The 25702-nt window shown below is 46.2% G+C and overlaps 1 protein-coding gene across 2 annotated transcripts in view; it reads right to left on the bottom strand.

The window, feature by feature from the left end:
• Nucleotides 1-25702, bottom strand: part of CPAP (centrosome assembly and centriole elongation protein) — a 76921-nt gene that overhangs the window by 30826 nt on the left and 20393 nt on the right. For both annotated transcript variants that reach the window (XR_013224079.1, XM_077298327.1), the window contains exon 6: nt 23212-23317. Coding sequence is in view for 1 of the 2 variants with exons in the window: in XM_077298327.1 (XP_077154442.1) it covers nt 23212-23317 (106 nt within the window). In the remaining variant the exon portion in view is untranslated. The remainder of the gene's footprint in view (nt 1-23211; nt 23318-25702) is intronic.

Below are 25702 nucleotides of genomic sequence, written 5' to 3'. Positions count from 1 at the left end.
AAATCTTGTGCTAAAAATCTCATGTGTTTTTTCCTAAAGTTCATAAGCCATTATGCTATTCACATTCCATATATTTCACATTTCCTTATTTTTAGCACAGATGAGTGCGGCCATTGATCTATTTTGTATTTGACTTTTTTTGGCTATGCAGTAGTATAAATTATATATACACTTATAATTACAGAAGTGGTACATATGTTTCTGTTATACTTTTCCTCTGGTTGTTCCACTCCTGGTTTTGGCTTATATATACTGAGGTAAAATACTGACCAAATACTGCTAGTGTGACGGCAGCCTAAGTCATATTGCACGACTCATTAAAGGGTTGATTGTGACTTGCAGGATCGCTACTTCCAACAGGTGGCACTATAGAGTTTAAGTCCTCTTTTTCTCTGAAGAGGCAATTTGCATATTAAATTTCCCAGAGGAGCATTGCACGACGAATAAGCCCTCCTCACCTTGACAAGCCAGAGCCAGTATGTCACTCTCCACAAGGAGAAACCTTACCTCTTACACCTCTTGTATGAAATAAGCATTTGATCTCCTACCAACCAGCAAGAACTCTGGCTTTCACATAGCTGTTAGTTTTTCTGTAAGAAGCCTCCTACTCTGCACTCATTACTTGTATTAACTGCACCTGTTTGAACTCGTTACCTGCATAAAAGACACCTGTCCACACACTCAATCACACTCCAACCTCTTCACCATGGTCAAGATCAAAGAGCTGTCTAAGGACACCAGGGACAAAATTATAGACCTGCACAAGGCTGGGATGGCCTAGAGGACAATAGACAAGCAGCTTGGTGAGAAGGTAACAACTGTTGGAACAATTATTAGAAAATGGAAGAAAAACAATTTGGCTGTCAATCTTCCTCAGTCTGGGGCTCCATGAAAGATCTCGCCTTGTGGGGTAAAGTTGATTCTGAAAAAAGGTCAGGTATCCGCTCAGAACTACATGGGAGGACCTAGTCAATGACCTGAAGAGAGTTGGGAAAACAGTTGCAAATATTATTGTATCACACTACACCATCATGGATTAAAATCCTGCAGGGCACACAAGGTCCCCCTGCTCACACCAGCACAGGCCCATGTGAAGTCCGCCAATGACCATCTGGAAGATCCAGAGGAGGCATGGGAGAAGGTCATGTGGTCAAACGAGACCAAAATAGAACTTTTTTTGGTTAACAACTCCACTCGCCGTGTTTGGAGGAAGAAGAAGCAGGGCTGTGGATTTGGAGTCAGTGTCCATTTTGGAGAAGTTGGCATAAAATGGACAGACTCCTAAAATATATATACCGGTAAGAAATTGGTATCGTAGTTCAATGCAGTATATGCTGTAAATCTTTTCATAAGAATTTGGGAAAGTTATGAAATGTCTTATACAGTTAGGTCCATATATATTTGGACAGAGACAACATTTTTCTAATTTTGGTTATAGACATTACCACAATGAATTTTAACCCCTTCATGACCCAGCCTATTTTGACCTTAATGACCTGGCCATTTTTTGCAATTCTGACCAGTGTCCCTTTATGAGGTAATAACTCTGGAACGCTTCAATGGATCCTAGCGATTCTGAGACTGTTTTTTCGCGACATATTAGGCTTCATGTTAGTAGTAAATTTAGGTAAAAAATGTTTGCGTTTATTTGTGAAAAAAAATCGGAAATTTGGCGAAAATGTTTAAAATTTCACAATTTTCTAATTTAGAATTTTTATTTTGTTAAACAGAGTTACGTGACACAAAATAGTTAATAAACAACATTACCCACATTTACCAACCAACTCGTCACAGAATATATATACTTAATGGCACTTCAAATGACTATCTCAACAGAACGCGGATTTAGATTAAATAACCGCAAGAAGAGAACCATAATATAAAAACAAGATATCTTTATTAATTAAATTAACAAAACAACAACTTCATAATCAAAATAAGACTTGATATAGTAAAAGATCACCACATTAGTTTGTTTAGTGACGCCCCCGGAAGAAGCTCTGGGCGAAACGCGCGTCGGGGCGCACGAGGAGGAAGGGACCTGCGTTACCTATATGCCAACTAGGTCTGTACATAATATAAGCTATACCTTAATATGCCTAAACAAACTAATGTGGTGCTAGGGCATTTGCTCATAATATGATGGATGTGGTTGGGGGGGAATGACCTAAATTGTTAGGATAACTACTTTTTCCCATATCTCCACGGCATTTATATCAGTATACATTATAGCAACCCTTGTAGCGCTTTTGTTTGGCACATCAGATTGTTATATTAACATTAGCAGTTATATTTTGGTAATAGTGTGCAGGTCTTTTTATGCCTCAGGACACTCTTTTACTATATCAAGTCTTATTTTGATTATGAAGTTGTTGTTTTGTTAATTTAATTAATAAAGATATCTTGTTTTTATATTATGGTTCTCTTCTTGCGGTTATTTAATCTAAATCCGCGTTCTGTTAACATTACCCACATGTCTACTTTACATCAGCACAATTTTGGAATTTAAAAAGTTATAAGGGTTAACCCCTTAATGGCAGCCAATACGTCTTTTAACTGACCTGAGATATGAAAGAATAGCCTCCCCATACAGGTGACAATCCAGCAGCTGTCGGCTCTACACTATAGCTGACAAGTTGCTGCATCAGCCACGATCAGTGTTTGCACCGTCCAAATCTGTTTAACCCCTTAGATGCTGCTGTCAATAGTGACTACATCATTATAAATGGTTAACAGAATGTGGGGGCTTCCTCCTAATCCCAATTGGTGCCCTCAGATCATGATTGTATGGTCCTGATGTTTGCAATTGGCAATTCATGAACAAATTCTGGCCTAAGAGTCTGATGGCTGTTGTAACCTGTTCAGAAGTTAGAGGCATTTAGGTGGTAAAAATGCACATTGTCATTTCGGTCATGTCACTTTGCATTAATTCCTGAAAAGCAACTGAAGGGTTAATAAACTACCTGACAGCAGTTTTCAATATGTCACGGGGTGCTGTTTTTTAAAATGGTATCACTTTTGGGGGTTTCCAAATATATGGGACCCCTAAAGTCACTTCAAACATGGCTAAGTCCCTAAAAAAATAAATTTTGTAAATTTCCTTGAAAAAATGAAAAACTACTGCTACATTTTTAAACCTCCTAAAATGCTAACAAAATAAAAGAACATTTTACAAATGGTGCTGATGTAAAGCAGGTATGAGGGAAATGTTATTATAGTGCTTTGGAACAAAGCACTATCTGTAGTTCCTTCAGGAAATACCCATCTAGTTATAGTGCTTTGGAACAAAGCACTATACTGTTATTCCACCGTGGTAAACTTCTTCTTATTCTTATTATTCAGTCCGCACGTAATGCGGCCCGAACCGCTAAACTCACAGACTCCAGTGAGGTGTCATTTCGAAGCCAGCGTTCCTGAGAGGTGTGCTAAGTATTTTTCGTGCCGATCGGATTTGTAGTTTTTGCGCAATTTGTGTTTGAAAAAAGTCTTTCAATGCGTTTCAATAGGGAAATTGTCCCATACGTTTATAATGGGCTGGTTTCTGAGGCAATTTCTAAAAATAATTGCCACCTGGCTGATTAGCTCATTGATATGCGCAGTCAGACACAGTTACTATGCCAACGCCTATGAAGTCTACATCAGCTCACCAGGTCACAAGTTTTGTCAGATAATATCAGCTCTTAAAGTGACAGTACAGCACAATTCCAAACCACTATCTGTAGTCTTATGATTATTAGACTGTGGCCCGATTCTAACTCATCGGGTATTCTAGAATATGCATGTCCACGAAGTATATTGCACAGCCACGCAGTATACAGTGCAGAGCCGCGCAGTACACAGCGCAGAGCCGCGCAGTACACAGCGCAGAGCCGCGCAGTACACAGCGCAGAGCCGCGCAGTACACAGCGCAGAGCCGCGCAGTACACAGCGCAGAGCCGCGCAGTACAAAGCGCAGAGCCGCGCAGTACACAGCGCAGAGCCGCGCAGTACACAGCGCAGAGCCGCGCAGTACAAAGCGCAGAGTCGCGCAGTATAAAGCGCAGAGCCACGCAGTACACAGAGCAGAGCCGCGCAGTATACAGCGCAGAGCCGCGCAGTACACAGCGCAGAGCCGCGCAGTACACAGCGCAGAGCCGCGCAGTACACAGCGCAGAGCCGCGCAGTACACAGCGCAGAGCCGCGCAGTACACAGCGCAGAGCCGCGCAGTACACAGCGCAGAGCCGCGCAGTACACAGCGCAGAGCCGCGCAGTACACAGCGCAGAGCCGCGCAGTACAAAGCGCAGAGTCGCGCAGTATAAAGCGCAGAGCCGCGCAGTACACAGCGCAGAGCCGCGCAGTACACAGCGCAGAGCCGCGCAGTACACAGCGCAGAGCCGCGCAGTACACAGCGCAGAGCCGCGCAGTACAAAGCGCAGAGTCGCGCAGTATAAAGCGCAGAGCCGCGCAGTACACAGCGCAGAGCCGCGCAATACACAGCGCAGAGCCGCGCAGTACACAGCGCAGAGCCGCGCAGTGTAAAGCGCAGAGCCGCGCAGTACACAGCGCAGAGCCGCGCAGTACACAGCGCAGAGCCGCGCAGTACACAGCGCAGAGCCGCGCAGTACACAGCGCAGAGCCGCGCAGTACACAGCGCAGAGCCGCGCAGTACACAGCGCAGAGCCGCGCAGTATACAGCGCAGAGCCGCGCAGTACACAGCGCAGGGCCGCCCAGTATACAGCGCAGAGCCGCGCAGTATACAGCGCAGAGCCGCGCAGTACACAGCGTAGAGCCACGCAGTATACAGCGCAGAGCCGCGCAGTATACAGCGCAGAGCCGCGTAGTATACAGCGCAGAGCCCCGCAGTATACAGTGCAGAGCCCCGCAGTATACAGCGCAGAGCCGTGCAGTACACAGCGCAGAGCCGCGCAGTATACAGCGCAGAGCCGCGCAGTATACAGCGCAGACACACGCAGTACACAGCACGGACACGCGCAGTACACAGCGCAGAGCCGCGCAGTACACAGCGCAGAGCCGCGTAGTATACAGCGAAGAGCCACGCAGTATATAGCGCAGAGCCGCGCAGTACAAAGCGCAGAGCCGCGCAGTATACAGCGCAGAGCCGCGTAGTATACAGCGCAGAGCCGCGTAGTATACAGCGCAGAGCCACGCAGTATACAGCGCAGAGCCACGCAGTATACAGCGCAGAGCCACGTAGTTATACTGCCCAGTCACGTAGTATATTGTCCAGTCACATAGTATACTGCATATCCCTGTAAAAAAAAAAAAAAAGAATTAAAATAAAAAAGTTACATACTCACCTCCTGGAGTGGCCGGTATCTGATGGTTGTTGCACCTCCTAGAGCGGCCGGTACACGATGCTTGTTGCACCTGGAGTGGCCGGTACCCGATGCTTGTTGCGCGCTCCGGTCCCAAGAGTGCATTGCGGTCTCATGAGATGATGACGTAGCGGTGTTGTGAGACAGAAAGACGGAAGTGCCCTTAGACAATTATATAGTAGATTACCCCGCTCACCAAATCGGACCCCGAGGGGCCCGGCTCACCAAATCGGACCCAGAGTGACCCCGCCCACCAAATCGGACCCAGAGTGACCCCGCCCACCAAATCGGACCCAGAGTGGCTCCGCCCACCAAATCGAACCCAGAGTGACCCCTTCCACCAAATCAGACCCAGAGTGACCCCTTCCACCAAATCGGACCCAGAGTGACCCCACCCACCAAATCGGACCCTGAGGTGCCCAGCCCACCAAATGAGACCCTGAGGTGCCCAGCCCACCAAATCGGACCGAGTGACCCCACCCACCAAATTGGTCCCTAAGGTGCCCCGCCCACCAAATCGGACCCAGAGTGGCTCCGCCCACCGAATCGGACCCAGAGTGGCCGCGCCCACAGAATCGGACCAAAAGTGACCCCGCCCACCGAATCGGACCTAGATTTACCCCGCCCACAAAATCAGACCCAGATTGACCCAACCCACCAAATCGGACCGCCTGAGGGGCACCCAAGTGTGAAAGTCTTGCAGGGGCAGCCCGGGCACCATTCCAAAGCACTATCTGTAGTTCCTTCAGGAAATACCCATCTAGTTATAGTGCTTTGGAACAAAGCACTATACTGTTATTCCACCGTGGTAAACTTCTTCTTATTCTTATTATTCAGTCCGCACGTAATGCGGCCCGAACCGCTAAACTCACAGACTCCAGTGAGGTGTCATTTCGAAGCCAGCGTTCCTGAGAGGTGTGCTAAGTATTTTTCGTGCCGATCGGATTTGTAGTTTTTGCGCAATTTGTGTTTGAAAAAAGTCTTTCAATGCGTTTCAATAGGGAAATTGTCCCATACGTTTATAATGGGCTGGTTTCTGAGGCAATTTCTAAAAATAACTGCCACCTGGCTGATTAGCTCATTGATATGCGCAGTCAGACACAGTTACTATGCCAACGCCTATGAAGTCTACATCAGCTCACCAGGTCACAAGTTTTGTCAGATAATATCAGCTCTTAAAGTGACAGTACAGCACAATTCCAAACCACTATCTGTAGTCTTATGATTATTAGACTGTGGCCCGATTCTAACTCATCGGGTATTCTAGAATATTTATGTCCACGAAGTATATTGCACAGCCACGCAGTATACAGTGCAGAGCCGCGCAGTACACAGCGCAGAGCCGCGCAGTACACAGCGCAGAGCCGCGCAGTACACAGCGCAGAGCCGCGCAGTACACAGCGCAGAGCCGCGCAGTACACAGCGCAGAGCCGCGCAGTACACAGCGCAGAGCCGCGCAGTACACAGCGCAGAGCCGCGCAGTACACAGCGCAGAGCCGCGCAGTACACAGCGCAGAGCCGCGCAGTACACAGCGCAGAGCCGCGCAGTACAAAGCGCAGAGCCGCGCAGTATAAAGCGCAGAGCCGCGCAGTACACAGCGCAGAGCCGCGCAGTATAAAGCGGAGAGCCGCGCAGTACACAGCGCAGAGCCGCGCAGTACACAGCGCAGAGCCGCGCAGTACACAGCGCAGAGCCGCGCAGTACAAAGCGCAGAGTCGCGCAGTATAAAGCGCAGAGCCACGCAGTACACAGCGCAGAGCCGCGCAGTACACAGCGCAGAGCCGCGCAGTACACAGCGCAGAGCCGCGCAGTACAAAGCGCAGAGTCGCGCAGTACAAAGCGCAGAGCCGCGCAGTACACAGCGCAGAGCCGCGCAGTACACAGCGCAGAGCCACGCAGTATACAGCGCAGAGCCGCGCAGTACACAGCGCAGAGCCGCGCAGTACACAGCGCAGAGCCGCGCAGTATACAGCGCAGAGCCGCGCAGTACACAGCGCAGAGCCGCGCAGTACACAGCGCAGAGCCGCGCAGTACACAGCGCAGAGCCGCGCAGTACACAGCGCAGAGCCGCGCAGTACAAAGCGCAGAGTCGCGCAGTATAAAGCGCAGAGCCGCGCAGTACACAGCGCAGAGCCGCGCAGTACACAGCGCAGAGCCGCGCAGTACACAGCGCAGAGCCGCGCAGTAAACAGCGCAGAGCCGCGCAGTACACAGCGCAGAGCCGCGCAGTACACAGCGCAGAGCCACGCAGTACACAGCGCAGAGCCGCGCAGTACACAGCGCAGAGCCGCGCAGTACAAAGCGCAGAGTCGCGCAGTATAAAGCGCAGAGCCGCGCAGTACACAGCGCAGAGCCGCGCAGTACACAGCGCAGAGCCACGCAGTATACAGCGCAGAGCCGCGCAGTACACAGCGCAGAGCCGCGCAGTACACAGCGCAGAGCCGCGCAGTATACAGCGCAGAGCCGCGCAGTACACAGCGCAGAGCCGCGCAGTACACAGCGCAGAGCCGCGCAGTACACAGCGCAGAGCCGCGCAGTACACAGCGCAGAGCCGCGCAGTACAAAGCGCAGAGTCGCGCAGTATAAAGCGCAGAGCCGCGCAGTACACAGCGCAGAGCTGCGCAGTACACAGCGCAGAGCCGCGCAGTACACAGCGCAGAGCCGCGCAGTAAACAGCGCAGAGCCGCGCAGTACACAGCGCAGAGCCGCGCAGTACACAGCGCAGAGCCGCGCAGTACACAGCGCAGAGCCGCGCAGTACACAGCGCAGAGCCGCGCAGTACACAGCGCAGAGCCGCGCAGTACAAAGCGCAGAGCCGCGCAGTATAAAGCGCAGAGCCGCGCAGTACACAGCGCAGAGCCGCGCAGTATAAAGCGGAGAGCCGCGCAGTACACAGCGCAGAGCCGCGCAGTACACAGCGCAGAGCCGTGCAGTACACAGCGCAGAGCCGCGCAGTACACAGCGCAGAGCCGCGCAGTACACAGCGCAGAGCCGCGCAGTACACAGCGCAGAGCCGCGCAGTACACAGCGCAGAGCCGCGCAGTATACAGCGCAGAGCCGCGCAGTATACAGCGCAGAGCCGCGCAGTACACAGCGCAGAGCCGCGCAGTATACAGCGCAGAGCCGCGCAGTATACAGCGCAGAGCCGCGCAGTACACAGCGTAGAGCCACGCAGTATACAGCGCAGAGCCGCGCAGTATACAGCGCAGAGCCGCGTAGTATACAGCGCAGAGCCCCGCAGTATACAGTGCAGAGCCCCGCAGTATACAGCGCAGAGCCGTGCAGTACACAGTGCAGAGCCGCGCAGTACACAGCGCAGAGCCGCGCAGTATACAGCACGGACACGCGCAGTACACAGCGCAGAGCCGCGCAGTACACAGCGCAGAGCCGCGTAGTATACAGCGAAGAGCCACGCAGTATATAGCGCAGAGCCGCGCAGTACAAAGCGCAGAGCCGCGCAGTATACAGCGCAGAGCCGCGTAGTATACAGCGCAGAGCCGCGTAGTATACAGCGCAGAGCCACGCAGTATACAGCGCAGAGCCACGCAGTATACAGCGCAGAGCCACGTAGTTATACTGCCCAGTCACGTAGTATATTGTCCAGTCACATAGTATACTGCATATCCCTGTAAAAAAAAAAAAAAAGAATTAAAATAAAAAAGTTACATACTCACCTCCTGGAGCGGCCGGTATCTGATGGTTGTTGCACCTCCTAGAGCGGCCGGTACACGATGCTTGTTGCACCTGGAGTGGCCGGTACCCGATGCTTGTTGCGCGCTCCGGTCCCAAGAGTGCATTGCGGTCTCATGAGATGATGACGTAGCGGTGTTGTGAGACAGAAAGACGGAAGTGCCCTTAGACAATTATATAGTAGATTACCCCGCTCACCAAATCGGACCCCGAGGGGCCCGGCTCACCAAATCGGACCCAGAGTGACCCCGCCCACCAAATCGGACCCAGAGTGACCCCGCCCACCAAATCGGACCCAGAGTGGCTCCGCCCACCAAATCGAACCCAGAGTGACCCCTTCCACCAAATCAGACCCAGAGTGACCCCTTCCACCAAATCGGACCCAGAGTGACCCCACCCACCAAATCGGACCCTGAGGTGCCCAGCCCACCAAATGAGACCCTGAGGTGCCCAGCCCACCAAATCGGACCGAGTGACCCCACCCACCAAATTGGTCCCTAAGGTGCCCCGCCCACCAAATCGGACCCAGAGTGGCTCCGCCCACCGAATCGGACCCAGAGTGGCCGCGCCCACAGAATCGGACCAAAAGTGACCCCGCCCACCGAATCGGACCTAGATTTACCCCGCCCACAAAATCAGACCCAGATTGACCCAACCCACCAAATCGGACCGCCTGAGGGGCACCCAAGTGTGAAAGTCTTGCAGGGGCAGCCCGGGCACCATTCCAAAGCACTATCTGTAGTTCCTTCAGGAAATACCCATCTAGTTATTATTATTATTCAGTCCGCAGTTAATGCGGCCCGAACCGCAGCACTCACAGACTCCAGTGAGGTGTCATTTCGAAGCCAGCGTCCCCAAGAGGTGTGCTAAGTATTTTTCGTGTCGATCGGATTTGTAGTTTTGGCGCAACTTGCGTTTGAAAAAAGTGTCTCAATGCGTTTCAATAGGGAAATTTCCCCATACGTTTATAATGGGCTGATTTCTGAGGCAATTTCTAAAAATAACTGCCAACTGCCACCTGGCTGATTAGCTCATTGATATGCGCAGTCTGACACAGTTACTATGCCAACGCCTATGAACTCTACATCAGCCCACCAGGTCACAAGTTTTGTCAGATAATATCAGCTCTTAAAGTGACAGCACAGCACAATTCCAAAGCACTATCTGTAGTCTTATTATTATTATTACTAGATGGTGGCCCGATTCTAACGCATCGGGTATTCTAGAATATGTATGTCCACGTAGTATATTGCAGAGCCGCGCAGTATAGAGCGCAGAGCCGCGCAGTATAGAGCGCAGAGCCGCGCAGTATACAGCGCAGAGCCGCGCAGTATACAGCGCAGAGCCGCACAGTATACAGCGCAGAGCGGCTCCGCCCACCAAATCGGTCCTGAGGGGCATGCAAGTGTAAAACTCTTGCAGGGGCAGCATTCCAAAGCACTATCTGTAGTTTCTTCAGGAAATACCCATCTAGTTTATTAATGTTTTGCTGTGGCATGACTATCTGGATTAGGGCTCTTTTCCATTTGCGAGAAACACGTCCGTGTCTCGCACGTGAAAACCAAGCTCTGGCGCCGGCACTTTGGAGCGGAGCGTGCAGCTCCATGTGTTGCTATGTGGCCGCATGCTACGCTCTGGAGTGCTGGCGCCAGAGCTTGGTTTTCACATGCGAGACACGGACGTGTTTCTCGCAAATGGAAAAGAGCCCTTAAAGGGATAATCAATCATTCAAAGTATGAAAATTGCTAATTTTTTTACATTTTTCTCAAATTTCTGATATTTTTTATAAATAAACACAAAACATATTGACCTAAATTTACCATTATCATAAAGTATAATGTGTCACAAAAAACAATCTCAAAATCACTGGAATTTGTTGAAGCGTTCCAGATTTATTACCACAAAGTGACACTGGTCAGATTTTAAAAATATGGCTCCGTCACTAAGGGGTTAAAATTTGACCAGCGATTTCTCATTTTTAAAACAAAATTTACAAAACCTTTTTTTTAAGGGACCACCTCACATTTGAAGTCAGTTTGAGGGGTCTATATGGCTGAAAATACCCAAGTGACACCACTCTAAAAACTGCACCCCTCAAGGTGCACAAAACCACATTCAAAAAGGTTTATTAACCCTTCAGGTGCTTCACAGCAGCAGAAGCAACATAGAAGGAAAAAATTAACATTTAACTTTTTAGTCACAAAAATGATCTTTTAGCAACAATTTTTTTCCCAAGGGTAAAAGGAGAAAATGGACCCCAAAAGTTATTGTACAATTTGGCCTGAGTACGCTGATACCTCATATGTGGGGGAGAACCACTGTTTGGGTGCACGACAGGGCTCGGAAGGAAAGGAGCGCCATTTGACTTTTTGAATGAAAAATTAGCTCCAATCGTTAGCGGACACCATGTCGCGTTTGGAGATCCCCTGTGTGCCTAAACATTGGAGCTCCCCCACAAGTGACCCCATTTTGGAAACTAGACCCCCCAAAGAACTTATCTAGATGTATAGTGAGCACTTTAAACCCCCAGGTGCTTCACAAATTGATCCGTAAAAATTAAAAAGTACTATTTTTTTTTTTTTATCAAAAAAATTCTTTTAGCCTCAATTTTTTTCATTTTTGCATGGGCAACAGGATAAAATGGATCCTAAAATGTGTTGGGCAATTTCTCCTGAGTACACCGATACCTCATATGCGGTCAGAAACCACTGTTTGGGTGCACAGCAAGGCTCGGAAGGAAAGGAGTGCCATTTGACTTTTTGAATTAAAAATTACGGTAGCTCCAATCGTTAGTGGACACCATGTCGTGTTTGGAGAGCCCCTGTGTGCCTAAATATTGGAGCGCCCCCACTAGTGACCCCATTTTGGAAACTAGACCTCCCAAGGAACTAATCTGGATGTGCGATGAGCACTTTGAACCCCCAAGTGCTTCACAGAAGTTTATAACGTAGAGCCGTGAATATAAAAAAATCACTTTTCTTTCCTCAAAAATAATTTTTTAGCCCGCAATTTTTTATTTTTCACAAGGGTAACAGGAGAAATTAGACCCCAAAAGTTGTTGTCCAGTTTGTCCGGAGTACGCGGATACCCCATATGTGGGGGTAAACCACTGTTTGGGCACACATCAGGGCTCGTCAGGGAAGTAGTGACGTTTTGGAATGCAGACTTTGATGGAATGATCTATGGGCGTCATGTTACGTTTGCAGAGCCCCTGAAGTGCCTCAAAAGTAGAAACCCCCCACAAGTGACCCCATTTTGGAAACTAGACCCCCCAAGGAACTAATCTGGATGTGCGAGGAGCATTTTGAACCCCCAAGTGCTTCACAGAAGTTTATAACGCAGCCGTGAAAATAAAAATTTATTTTTCTTTCCTCAAAAATTATTTTTTAGCAAGCAATTCTTTATTTTCACAAGGGTAACAGGAGAAATTGGACCCCAAAAGTTGCTGTCCAGTTTGTCCTAAGTACGCTGATACCCCATATGTGGGGGGGAACCACTGTTTGTGCACACATCAGGGCTCGGAAGGGAAGTAGAAACCCCCCACAAGTGACCCCATTTTGGAACCTAGAGCCCCCCAAGGAACTTATCTAGATGTGTGGTGAGCACTTTGAACCCCCAAGTGCTTCACAGAAATTTATAACGCAGAGCCGTGAAAATAAAATAAGTTTTTAGCCCCCATTTTTTTATTTTCCTAAGGGTAACAGGAGAAATTAGACCCCCAAAGTTGTTGTGCAATTTTTCCTGAGTACACTGATAACCCATATGTTTGGGTAAACCACTGTTTGGGCGCACTTTGGGGCTCGGAAGGGAGGGAGCGCCATTTGACTTTTTAAACGCAAGATTGGCAGAAATCAATGGTGGCGCCATGTCGCGTTTGGAGACCCCTGATGTGCCTAAACAGTGGAAACCCCTCAATTCTAACTCCAACCCTAACCCCAACACACCCCTAACCCCAACACACCCCTAACCCTAATCCCAACCCTAACCATAACCCTAACCACAAGCCTAACCCTAACCCCAACACACCCCTAACCCTAATCTTAACCCTAATTCCAACCCTAACTCTAAGTCTATGTGCCCACGTTGTGGATTAGTGTGAGGATTTTTCCGCACAGTTTTTGAAAAATCCGCAGGTAAAAGGCACTGCGTTTTACCTGCGGATTTACCACGTATTTCCAGTGTTTTTTGTGCGGATTTCAACTGCGGATTCCTATTGAGGAACAGGGGTAAAACGCTGCAGAATCCGCACAAAGAATTGAGATGTTGCGGAAAATACAACGCAGCATTTCCGCGCGGTATTTTCGCACCATGGGCACAGCGGATTTGGTTTTCCATAGGTTTACATGGTACTGTAAACGTGATGGAAAACTGCTACAAATCCGCAGCGGCCAATCCGATGCGGATCCGCAGACAAATCCGCACCGTGTGCACATAGCCCAATTCTAACCCTAATTGCAACCCGAACGCTAATTCTAACCCTAATTGCAACCCCAACCCTAATTGCAACTCTAACCCTAATTGCAACCCTAATTCCAACCCTAACCCTAGTTCTAACCCTAACCCTAGTGGAAAAATAAAAGTAAATATTTTTTCTTTATTTTATTAATGTCCCTACCTATGGGGGAGATAAAGGGGGGGTTTAGTTGTTATTTTTCAGAATGTACCTGGAACGAATCGGCCGGACGATTCGGCAGGCGCACTGCGCATGTGCCCGCCATTTTGGATGATGGCGGCGCCCATGGAGAAGACGGACGGACACTGGGAGGGACACCAGGAGTTCGGTAAGTATGCGGGGGTGGGGAAATCGGACTGCGGGGGGAGCGGACAGGAGGACGGAGGGGAGCGGAGGACAGCAGACAACATGACTGAGGGGGGAGGAGATCGGTGGTGGTGGCAGATCGGAGTCTCCAGCCCTGGTTGATGCTATTGCAGCACCGGCCATGGCTGGATTGTAATATTTCACCAATTTTCATTTCATTGTGAAATATTACTATCGCTCTGATTGAAAGTGAAACGTCACTTTCAACAGCCAATCAGAGCGATCGCAGCCACAGGGGGGGGCGAAGCCACAAAACCACACCCCCCCCCCCCCCGGCTCAAGTACCACTTCCCCTGTCCCTGCAGGTCGGGTGAAATTACAGTTAACCCTTTCACCCGATCTGCAGGGGCGAGGTCCGACCATGACGCATATGCTGCGTCACAGGTTGGATTGGCACAGGTTTTCATGACGCATACGCTGCGTCAAAGGTCAGGAAGGGGTTAAACAAAACAAATCAGATGCAGTGGAAGTTCAGACTTTCAGCTTTCATTTGAGGGTATCCACATTAAAATTGGATGAAGGGTTTAGGAGTTTCAGCTCCTTAACATTTGCCACCCTGTTTTTAAAGGGACCAAAAGTAATTGGACAATTGACTCCAAGGCTATTTCATGGACAGGTGTGGGCAATCCCTTCGTTATGTCATTCTAAATTAAGCAGATAAAAGGCCTGGAGTTGATTTGAGGTGTGGTGTTTGCATTTGGAAGGTTTTGCTGTGAAGTAAACATACGGTCAAAGGAGCTCTCCATGCAGGTGAAACAAGCCATCCTTAGGCTGCAAAAACAGGAAAAAACCCATCCGAGAAATTGCTACAATATTAGGAGTGGCAAAATCTACAGTTTGGTACATCCTGAGAAAGAAAGAAAGCACTGGTGAACTCATCAATGGCCAAAGACCTGGGCGCCCACGGAAGACAACAGTGGTGGATGATCGCAGAATAATCTCCATGGTGAAGAGAAACCCCTTCACAACAGCCAACCAAGTGACCAACACTCTCCAGGAGGTCGGCGTATCAATATCCAAATCTACCATAAAGAGAAGACTGCATGAAAGTAAATACAGAGGGTTCACTGCACGGTGCAAGCCACTCATAAGCATCAAGAATAAAAAGGCTAGACTGGACTATGCTAAAAAACATCTAAAAAAGCCAGCACAGTTCAGGAAGAACATTCTTTGGACAGATGAAACCAAGATCAACCTCTACCAGAATGATGGAAAGAGAAAAGTATGGCGAAGGCGTGGTACAGCTCATGATCCAAAGCATACCACATCATCTGTAAACCACGGCGGAGGCAGTGTGATGGCTTGGGCATGCATGGCTGCCAGTGGCACTGGGTCACTAGTGTTTATTGATGATGTGACACAGGACAGAAGCAGCCGAATTAATTCTGAGGTATTCAGAGCCGCCATACTGTGTGCTCAGATCCAGCCAAATGCAGCCAAACTGATTGGTCGTCGTTTCATACTACAGATGGACAATGACCCAAAACATAAAGCCAAAGCAACCCAGGAGTCTATTAAAGCAAAGAAGTGGAATATTCCTGAATGGCCAAGTCGGTCACCTGATCTCAACCCAATTGAGCATGCATTTCACTTGCTAAAGACTAAACTTCAGACAGAAAGGCCCACAAACAAACAGCAACTGAAAACCACCGCAGTGAAGGCCTGGCCGAGCATCTCTCCGTGTTTGCGTGGGTTTCCTCCAGGTACTCCAGTTTCCTCCCACATTCCAAAGACATACTGATAGGGAATTTAGATTGTGAGCCCCAAAGGGGACAGCGATGATAATGTGTGCAAACTGTAAAGCGCTGCGGAATATGTTAGCGCTATATAAAAATAAAGATTATTATTATTATTATGTCCATGAGTTCAAGACTTCAGGCAGTCATTCCCAACAAAGCGTTTTCTAGAAATTACTAGAAATGAACATTTTATTTAAAATTATTTAACCCCTTTATCCCATATGACGTACTATCCCGTCAAGGTGACCTAGGACTTAATTCCCAGTGACGGGATAGTACGTCATATGTGATCGGCCGCGCTCACGGGGGGAGCGCGGCCGAGTGTCAGCTGACTATCGCAGCTGACATCCGGCACTATGTGCCAGGAGTGGTCACGGACCGCTCCCGGCACATTAACCCCCGGCACACTGCGATCAAACATGATCGCAGTGTTCCTGCGTGCTTCCCTGAGACCATCGGAGCAACGCGATGTGATCACGTTGCTCCGAGCGTCTCTTACCTCCTCTCCCTGCAGGTGCCCGGATCCAAGATGGCCGTGGGGCTGCATCCGGGTCCTGCAGGGAGGTGGCTTACCAAACGCCTGCTCAGAGCAAGCGCTGGTAAGCCTGCAGTGCTGTGAGGCAGATCGCTGATCTGACAGAGTGCTGTGCAAACTGTCAGATCAGCGATCTGTGATGTCCCCCCTGGGACAAAGTAAAAAAAAAAGTTTAAAAAAAATTTCCACATGTGTAAAAAAAAAAAAAAAAAACAAATTCCTAAATAAAGAAAAAAAAAAAAAAAATTATTACTCCCATAAATACATTTCTTTTATCTAAATAAAAAAAAAAAATAAAAGTACACATATTTAGCATCGCCGCGTCCGTAATGACCCAACCTATAAAACTTTCCCACTAGTTAACCCCTTCAGTGAACAACGTAAAAAAAAAAAAAAAAAAAGAGGCAAAAAAACAACGCTTTATTATCATACTGCCGAACAAAAAGTGGAATAACACGCGATCAAAAAGACGGATATAAATAACCATGGTACCGCTGAAAACGTCATCTTGTCCCGCAAAAAACGAGCCGCCATACAGCATTATCAGCGAAAAAATAAAAAAGTTATTGTCCTCAGAAATGAGCTATGCCAAAATAATTATTTTTTCTATAAAAGCGCCAAAACATAAAAAAATGATATAAATGAGGTATCGCTGTAATCGTACTGACCCAAAGAATACAACTGCTTTATCAATTTTACCAAACGTGGAACGGTAAAAACGCCCCCCCAAAAGAAATTCATGAATAGCTGGCTTTTGGTCATTCTGCCTCACAAAAATCGGAATAAAAAGCGATCAAAAAATGTCACGTGCCCAAAAATGTTACCAATAAAAACGTCAACTTGTCCCGCAAAAAACAAGCCCTCGCGAGGGAGGATGAGGAGATAGAGCAAAGATTAAAAGACTCAGAGGCCACTTATATAGCTAATCAGTTTAGCAGTAATAGAATTGAATGGCTTACTTCCCAGAGACTATATACTCAACACGCAGATGTTAAGTCAAAACGCAAATTATTTTTTACTCGTCAATCCTATTTTGAGCTGGGGAATCAGGCTAGTACACTCCTGGCCTTCTTGGTACGCCAACACAATACCTCCAATACAATATTGCAGATCCGGGTGTCTGATGGTTCTTTAGTATCCTCTACTGATGAAATACTTCAGGGTTTTTATGATTATTATACCTCGTTATATAAATCTAGCAGTGGTTTTGATATTGATGAATGCTTGGATTATATTTATCAGATATAACATTCCCCTCGCTAAGCCCATCCCAACAAGCCCTTATGGAGGCTGAATTTACCCTGGAAGAGGTAGAACACGCTATAACAGATATGGCAACTGGGAAGGCCCCGGGGCCTGATGGGTTTCCCATTGAATTCTATAGGAAATATCGTGACAAAATGGCACCTATACTGCTGAAGGTACTCAAGGGAATATGGGAGGGGGAATCTGTACCAGAAACGTTTTATGATGCTAATATTGTCGTGCTCAGGAAGGAGGGGAAGGATCCTCTGGATTGTGGATCATATAGACCAATCTCTTTGGTGAATGTAGACTATAAAATTTTCACTAAAATCCTAGCCACTAGATTGAATAAGATCATATTAGATCTCATACACCCGGATCAAACCGGTTTCATGCCTGGGAAAAATACTTCTATCAACATTAGACGGGTACAGTCGGTCATACAATATAGTTCTCTGGAACCAGACAACAGATGGGCATTGGCTTCGCTGGACGCAGCCAAGGCTTTTGACTCCCTCGAATGGCCCTTTTTAATTGCATGTTTACGGAAATATGGGTTTGGGAATAAATTTCTGAGAGGGATAGTTACATTATATGCGAAACCTAGGGCACGGATGGTGGTGAATGGCTCTATGTCTGCACCGTTTTCTTTACACAGAGGAACTCGACAAGGATGCCCTCTCTCCCCAGCTCTATTTGCCTTGGCGATAGAGGCCTTGGCAATACGAATGAGGTCCTCTGTAGATATTAAAGGGATACACATTGCAGATCAAGTAGACGTCATCGGTCTCTACGCTGATGATATGGTGGTGTTTATGGATCAAACGGAAGATACATTACCAAAAGTAATAACGATGATTGATAGATTTAGTAAATTTTCTGGCCTTTATATAAATTGGGAAAAATCTGCTCTGATGCCTCTCTCCCATACCCCAATGTCCTGCCTTGAAACCCTCTCACTGCTACCCATTGTCTCCAAGTTTAAATATCTAGGAATACATATGTCCCAGAGTAGTCACCTAGACTTGCATCTTAATATATTTCCACTACTGGATGTGGTTAAATTCAAATTTGCTACCTGGGACAAACTCCCACTATCTGTGGCTGGACGTATTAATCTCATAAAGATGATATTACTCCCAAAACTGAGCTACTGTTCAACACAGTGCGGTTATAATACCTAAATCTTTTTTTGCAACCCTAAATTCCCTCACTACATCCTTCATATGGGGAAAGGCTAGGCCTAAACTTAAGTTATCCACCCTACAAAGACCCAAACAAGGGGGTGGGGCGGCCCTGCCAGACTTCTATCTATATTACCTTGCTGGTCAGGCTAAAATGTTGAATATGTGGATGCCCAGGAAATCCCTTCCTAATTCTGATAATCATATTCTGTACTCCGCTAAGATTGATTGCCCGCTGGGATTTTTGGAGATGGAGAGAATTGCTGTCTCTCGTTTACTACCTTTGCTTCGGTTGGCACGATCAATATGGAGGCAAATAAAAAAGGTAACAGGATTTGCTGATATAGCAGCTGAAATGCCATTGTGGAATAATAGTTATTTTCCGGTATTACTGGGTCATCCGTCCACTGAATTCTGGATATCATATGGTGTCCTTACAGTGAGTAATCTACATAATCAGGGGATTTTTGTTTCCTTCGAACAGTTACAAAATACCTATAACATACCAAAATCTCAACTTTTCCTTTATTTACAATTAAGGTCAGCCTTCCAATCACATATACGGAATGTGGGTACAGGTCGAGCTATTTCAGCTTTACCGTTAATAGGTATCCTTAATTCGCAGGGTCCCCAGGGACTTATTTCCTCTTTATATACCTATCTGTTATCCATAGGTGAGGGATCTACCGTGGATTCCATTAAGGGGAAATGGGGACAGCTTCTTCCAGACACATTGGGAGAGGAATGGGATGAAATTTTGGAATCCCCAAATAAAGTCTCCCCATCAGTTAATAATAGGATGACCCAACTGTACATCATATATCAATCCTATCTGACCCCGATTCGTCTTTTTAAAATGGGTCGTCTACACTCATCAGACTGCTTGAGATGTCATTCTAGTGATGCAGATTTTATCCATATGATATGGAAGTGTCCTATTGTCCTTCAATACTGGAGTGAGGTAACGATATTATTGACATCATTGGTATCGATCCCTGTCCCACTTGAACCCCTGGTGTGCTTGTTTGGAGTGTGGGAGGCAGAGACTTGGGATCGTCATACGGGAATTTTTCTGAGGGAGACGCTGTTTCTGGCACGAAAGGTGTTGGCTTTGCGATGGATGGGTGGTTCTTGTCCAACTCTTAGAGCATGGGTTGACTTGGTGAACTCAATTATTCCGTATGAGCGGACACTGTATCAGAATAGAGGTAATCCGGCCAAATTCGAGAAGATATGGGGAAGATGGAACTCCTCCTGCCATACTGTTTAGATTAAAATAACTCGGCATCTACATAAGAAAAGGATGTAAGATTATGCGGACATTATTTACTTACAGGGCAGAATATACCTAGAACTCTCCTTCAAGCGGCAGTATGTTAGTTTTAGAGGTTTTATTAGAAGTTAACGTAGTTAAGGTTTAAATAGGATATGAACAAATGATTGACATGCATTGCTTATCACCTTTGCAATATTCCAGACATGGTTATATGTGGTAATTCTATGTACCTAATGGATAATAATGATTATAAGCAAATGTATGTATGATTTATACTGTAATCAATAAACGAATTTAAAAAAAAAAAAAAAAAAGCCCTCACATGACTGTGGACCAAAATATGGAAAAATTATAGGTCTCAAAATGTGGAGACGCAAAAACTTCTTTGCTATAAAAAGCGTCTTAGTGTGTGACAGCTGCTAATCAAAAATCCGTTATAAAAACGCTATAAAAGTAAATCAAACCCCCCTTCATCACCCCCTTAGTTAGGGAAAAATAATAAAATTAAAATTTTTTATTTATTTCCATTTTCCCGTTAGGGTTAGGGCTAGGGCTAGGGTTGGGGCTAAAGTTAGGGTTAGGGTTGGAGCTAAAGATAGGGTTAGGGTTTGGATTACATTTACGGTTGGGATTAGGGTTGGGATTAGAGTTAGGGGTGTGTCAGGGTTAGGGGTGTGGTTAGGGTTACCGTTGGGATTAGGGTTAGGGGCGTGTTTGGATTAGGGTTTCAGTTAGAATTGGGGAGTTTCCACTGTTTAGGCACATCAGGGGTTTACCCCAACATATGGGGTATCAGCGTACTCGGGACAAATTGGAAAACAACTTTTGGGGTCCAAGTTCTCTTGTTCCCCTTGGGAAAATAAAAATTTGGGGGGGCTAAAAATAATTTTTGTTAGAAAAAAAAAAGATTTTTTATTTTCACGGCTCTGCGTTATAAACTGTAGTGAAACACTTGGGGGTTCAAAGTTCTCACAACACATCTAGATAAGTTCCTTGTGGGGTCTAGTTTCCAATATGGGGTCACTTGTGGGGGGATTCTACTGTTTGGGTACATCAGGGGCTCTGCAAATGCAACGTGACGCCTTCAGACCAATCCATCTACATTCCAAATGGCGCTCCTTCCCTTCCGAGCTCTGCCATGTGCCCAAACGGTGGTTCCCCCCCCATCATATGGGGTATCAGGGTACTCAAGACAAATTGGACAACTTTTGGGGTCCAATTTATCCTGTTACCCTTGTGAAAACACAAAACTGGGGGCTAAAAAATCATTTTTATGAAAAAAAAAAATCATTTTTATTTTCACGGCACTGCGTTATAAACTGTAGTGAAACACTTGGGGGTTCAAAGCTCTCAAAACACATCTAGATAAGTTCCTTAGGGGGTCTACTTTCCAAAATGGTGTCACTTGTGGGGGTTTTAATGTTTAGGCACATCAGGGGCTCTCCAAACGCGACATGGCGTCCCATCTCAATTCCAGTCAATTTTGCATTGAAAAGTCAAACGGCGCTCCTTCCCTTCCGAGCTCTGCCATGCACCCAAACAGTCATTCACCCCCACATATCGGGTATCAGCGTACTCAGGACAAATTGCACAACAACTTTTGGGGTCCAACTTCTGGTCTTCCCCTTGGTAAAATAAAAAATTGGGGGCGAAAAGATCATTTTTGTGAAAAAATATGATTTTTTATTTTTACGGCTCTGCATTATAAACGTATGTGAAGCACTTGGTGGGTCAAAGTGCTCACCACACATCTAGATAAGTTCCTTAGGGGGTCTACTTTCCAAAATGGTGTCACTTGTGGGGGGTTTCAATGTTTAGGCATATCAGGGGCTCTCCAAACGCAACATGGCGTCCCATCTCAATTCCAGTCAATTTTGCATTGAAAAGTCAAATGGCGCTCCTTCCCTTCCGAGCTCTGCCATGCGCCCAAACAGTGGTTTACCCCCACATATGGGGTATCAGCGTACTCAGGAGAAAATTGACCCCAAAAGTTGTTGTACAATTTCTCCTGTTACCCTTGGTAAAATAAAACAAATTGGAGCTGAAATAAATTTTGTGTGATAAAAAGTTAAATGTTCATTTTTATTTAAACATTCCAAAAATTCCTGTGAAACACCTGAAGGGTTAATAAACTTCTTGAATGTGGTTTTGAGCACCTTGAGGGGTGCAGTTTTTAGAATGGTGTCACACTTGGGTATTTTCTATCATATAGACCCCTCAAAATGACTAAATGACTTCAAATGAGATGTGGTCCCTAAAAAAAAAATGGTGTTATAGAAATGAGAAATTGCTGGTCAACTTTTAACCCTTATAACTCCCTAACAAAAAAAAATTTTGGTTCCAAAATTGTGCTGATGTAAAGCAGACATGTGGGAAATGTTACTTATTAAGTATTTTGTGTGACATATCTCTGTGATTTAAGGGCACAAAAATTCAAAGTTGGAAAATTGTGAAATGTTCGCCAATTTTCCGCTTTTTTCACAAATAAACGCCGGGCCTCTCAGACCTTTCCCGGCGCCTGCGCACTGCAGTTCTTTGCTCTGTCCTCAACAGGGCAGACAAAGTACGCCTGCGCCGGAGCCACAGCGTGAAGACCAGAAAAGGACGTCATCTGATGAAGATGGGAGGCGCCGGACCTGTAGCAGCAGCGGGACCGCCCCTGGGTGAGTATAATCTAACGTCTTTTTCTCATCTTTTAGGATACATCGGCGGCTTATCTACAGCATTATAGAATGCGGTAGATAAGCCCCTGATGGCGGTGGGCTTAGCTCTTAGTTCTAAAACAAGAAACAAAAATTCAAAATGGTCCCAGCAGCTAAAGTCAATGGTCAACCATTCCCTTAGGACATTTATGAATGTCTCTGGTTTTCGTCTACTGCAAGACAAAGCGTCCATCCACAAATCAATAATTCATTTAGGTATCTAGGCAAAAAAAAACAAAACTGAGCCTCGTGTGTAACCCATCATTGACTGGGAATGGTCTCAATACATAGATCTACATATTTGGAGCACATACACATTCAGAAATTGTTGGTTGACAACTATTCTTCCCATCTCTGTCTTGGAAAATTGTCCAAGGACCTTCATATGGAAGTCAGGAATGATCTGTGGACAAATGCCTTTAAGGCCACGTTCAGTATTCGGTGAGTATTTTACATCAGTAGTTGAAAGCCAAGATCAGGAGTGGAACAATCAGAGGAAAAGTATGATAGAAACTCATCACTACTTCTGTATTTATCACACAATTCTGGTTTTGGCTTACAAATACTGATGTAAAATACTGAACGTGTGAATGTGGCCTAAGAGAAGCTTATCTCCAGTAAGAACAATAGATCCACCATGTCAAAACTCAACAAGACAAAGTGGAAATTAGTTTGGTATGAAACGGGCCCTATGAAAGTCACCTGCTGCAGGTTAGTTTGTTTCAGTCTTTGTTCTTCAATCGTCATCTGCTCCTCCAAGAACTGTTCAAATGATTTATTTCTTTCCTTGATGCTGGACTCTATGGGCCTACAGAAAACATATGTTGTTGAATCCTTACAATGGAACATTGAATAGATTTTTGGTTTTACACGTCTGATGTTGATGATCTATCTAAAGGTCATCAATTTGAAAAATCAGTTTGAGTCGGAACCTCTGAACCTGCCAAATCAACTGTGTGAAGGGTCTTGTGCCATTGCTGTAGCTTCAACTGACAGTCATACATTTAATGCTGACTAAGTCTGGTATTATAACACTATGGTTTGACATCTTCGATATCAATGGGCAATCCATCAAATATGTGATATTGTCAGCACAAAATGACTGCTTAAACCAATAAAAGGCGCTCAGTGATTCATGGCGGGGCCAATCATTTACATACACCTTCCCACAGGCTTGGATTCCATCTATCTCCACCCTTCTCTTTCTCTGTAAAGCCAGAGCTATCAAAGAAGAAGTGGGGGGGGGGGGGTTAGAGGGGGAGATTGAGAAAAAAAACAAGTTGGTGGGAAGGTGTATATAATCGATTGGCCCCGCTGTGAGGCACAGAGTGGCCAGACTTAGTTTGAACAAGCATTGTGCTGACAGGGTTCCTTTAAGGTAAATTTACATAGAACGAGATCTTGGTGCCGAGATCTCCATCTGCACATGTGCTGTCCCCCGGCAGCCATTTTCAGGGAGTCCACCGCACAGGAAACCATGTAACTGCGGTGGCTTTGGCCTTTCACAAAATGTCGGCAGAGCCTCTGCAGCACCCGAGACACCCGCAGCACGCCGCACATTGGAACACCCCCTCATCCCAGCCTGTGGCCCGCAGCATCACCCCACTCCTGCCTTCTCCAGCAGTGACCCTGGGACCCTACTTCACCGCAGCCACCACCCCGGTAAGCAATAAGACAATAAGACGCATGGATTATAAGAAGCACCACCATTTTATTAAAAAGAAAAAAAATCCTATTTTTCTCCTCAAAATTTGGGGTGCGTCTTATAATCCGGAGCGTCTTCTAATCCAAAAAATACGGTACTTCATTTTTCTTTTATCCATTCTTTATTTTTCAAACTTATTAGGTTTCTGACAACAGGAAAATCCTCTAAAAAACCAATACGATATCTAAGCTTATACCATGTCTGAAGGCCTCCAAACAGATTGGTCAGGTTCAGCCTCCTTTCATACAGACAATATCTGATATGTACAGTTAAGTCCATATATATTTGGACAGAGACAACCTTTTTCTAATTTTGGTTATAGACATTACCACAATGAATTTTAAACAAAACAATTCAGATGCAGTTGTAGTGCAGACTTTCAGCTTTCATTTGAGGGTGTCCACATTAAAATTGGATGAAGGATTTAGGAGTTTCAGCTCCTTAACATGTGCCACCCTGTTTTTAAAGGGACCAAAAGTAATTGGACAATTGACTCCAAGGCTATTTCATGGACAGGTGTGGGCAATCCCTTCGTTATGTCATTCTCAATTAAGCAGATAAAAGGCCTGGAGTTGATTTGAGGTGTGGTGCTTGCATTTGGAAGGTTTTGCTGTGAAGTAAACATGCGGTCAAAGGAGCTCTCCGTGCAGGTGAAACAAGCCATCCTTAAGCTGCAAAAACAGAAAAAAAACATCCGAGAAATTGCTACAATATTAGGAGTGGCAAAATCTACAGTGTGGTACATCCTGAGAAAGAAAGAAAGCACTGGTGAACTCAACAATGTAAAAAGACCTGGGCGCAAATGGAAGACAACAGTGGTGGATGATCGCAGAATAATCTCCATGGTGAAGAGAAATCCATTCACAACAGCCAACCAAGTGACCAACACTCTCCAGGAGGTCGGCGTATCAATATCCAAATCTACCATAAAGAGAAGACTGCATGGAAGTAACTACAGAGGGTTCACTGCACGGTGCAAGCCACTCATAAGTGTCAAGAATAAAAAGGCTAGACTGGACTTTGCTAAAAAACATCTAAAAAAGCCAGCACAGTTCTGGAAGAACATTCTTTGGACAGATGAAACCAAGATAAACTTGTACCAGAATGATGGAAAGAGAAAAGTATGGCGAAGGCGTGGTACAGCTCATGATCCAAAGCATACCACATCATCTGTAAAACACGGCGGAGGCAGTGTGATGGCTTGGGCATGCATGGCTGCCAGTGGCACTGGGTCACTAGTGTTTATTGATGATGTGACACAGGACAGAAGCAGCCGAATGAATTCTGAGGTATTCAGAGCCGCCATACTGTGTGCTCAGATCCAGCCAAATGCAGCCAAACTGGTCGTCGTTTCATACTACAGATGGACAATGACCCAAAACATGAAGCCAAAGCAACCCAGGAGTCTATTAAATCAAAGAAGTGGAATATTCCTGAATGGCCAAGTCAGTCACCTGATCTCAACCCAATTGAGCATGCATTTCACTT

Source organism: Ranitomeya variabilis, chromosome 3, assembly GCF_051348905.1.
Source record: "Ranitomeya variabilis isolate aRanVar5 chromosome 3, aRanVar5.hap1, whole genome shotgun sequence".
NCBI lineage: Eukaryota > Metazoa > Chordata > Amphibia > Anura > Dendrobatidae > Ranitomeya > Ranitomeya variabilis.
Note: the sequence above shows the minus strand (reverse complement) of the source record. Positions and strands in the feature narration are given on the sequence as shown.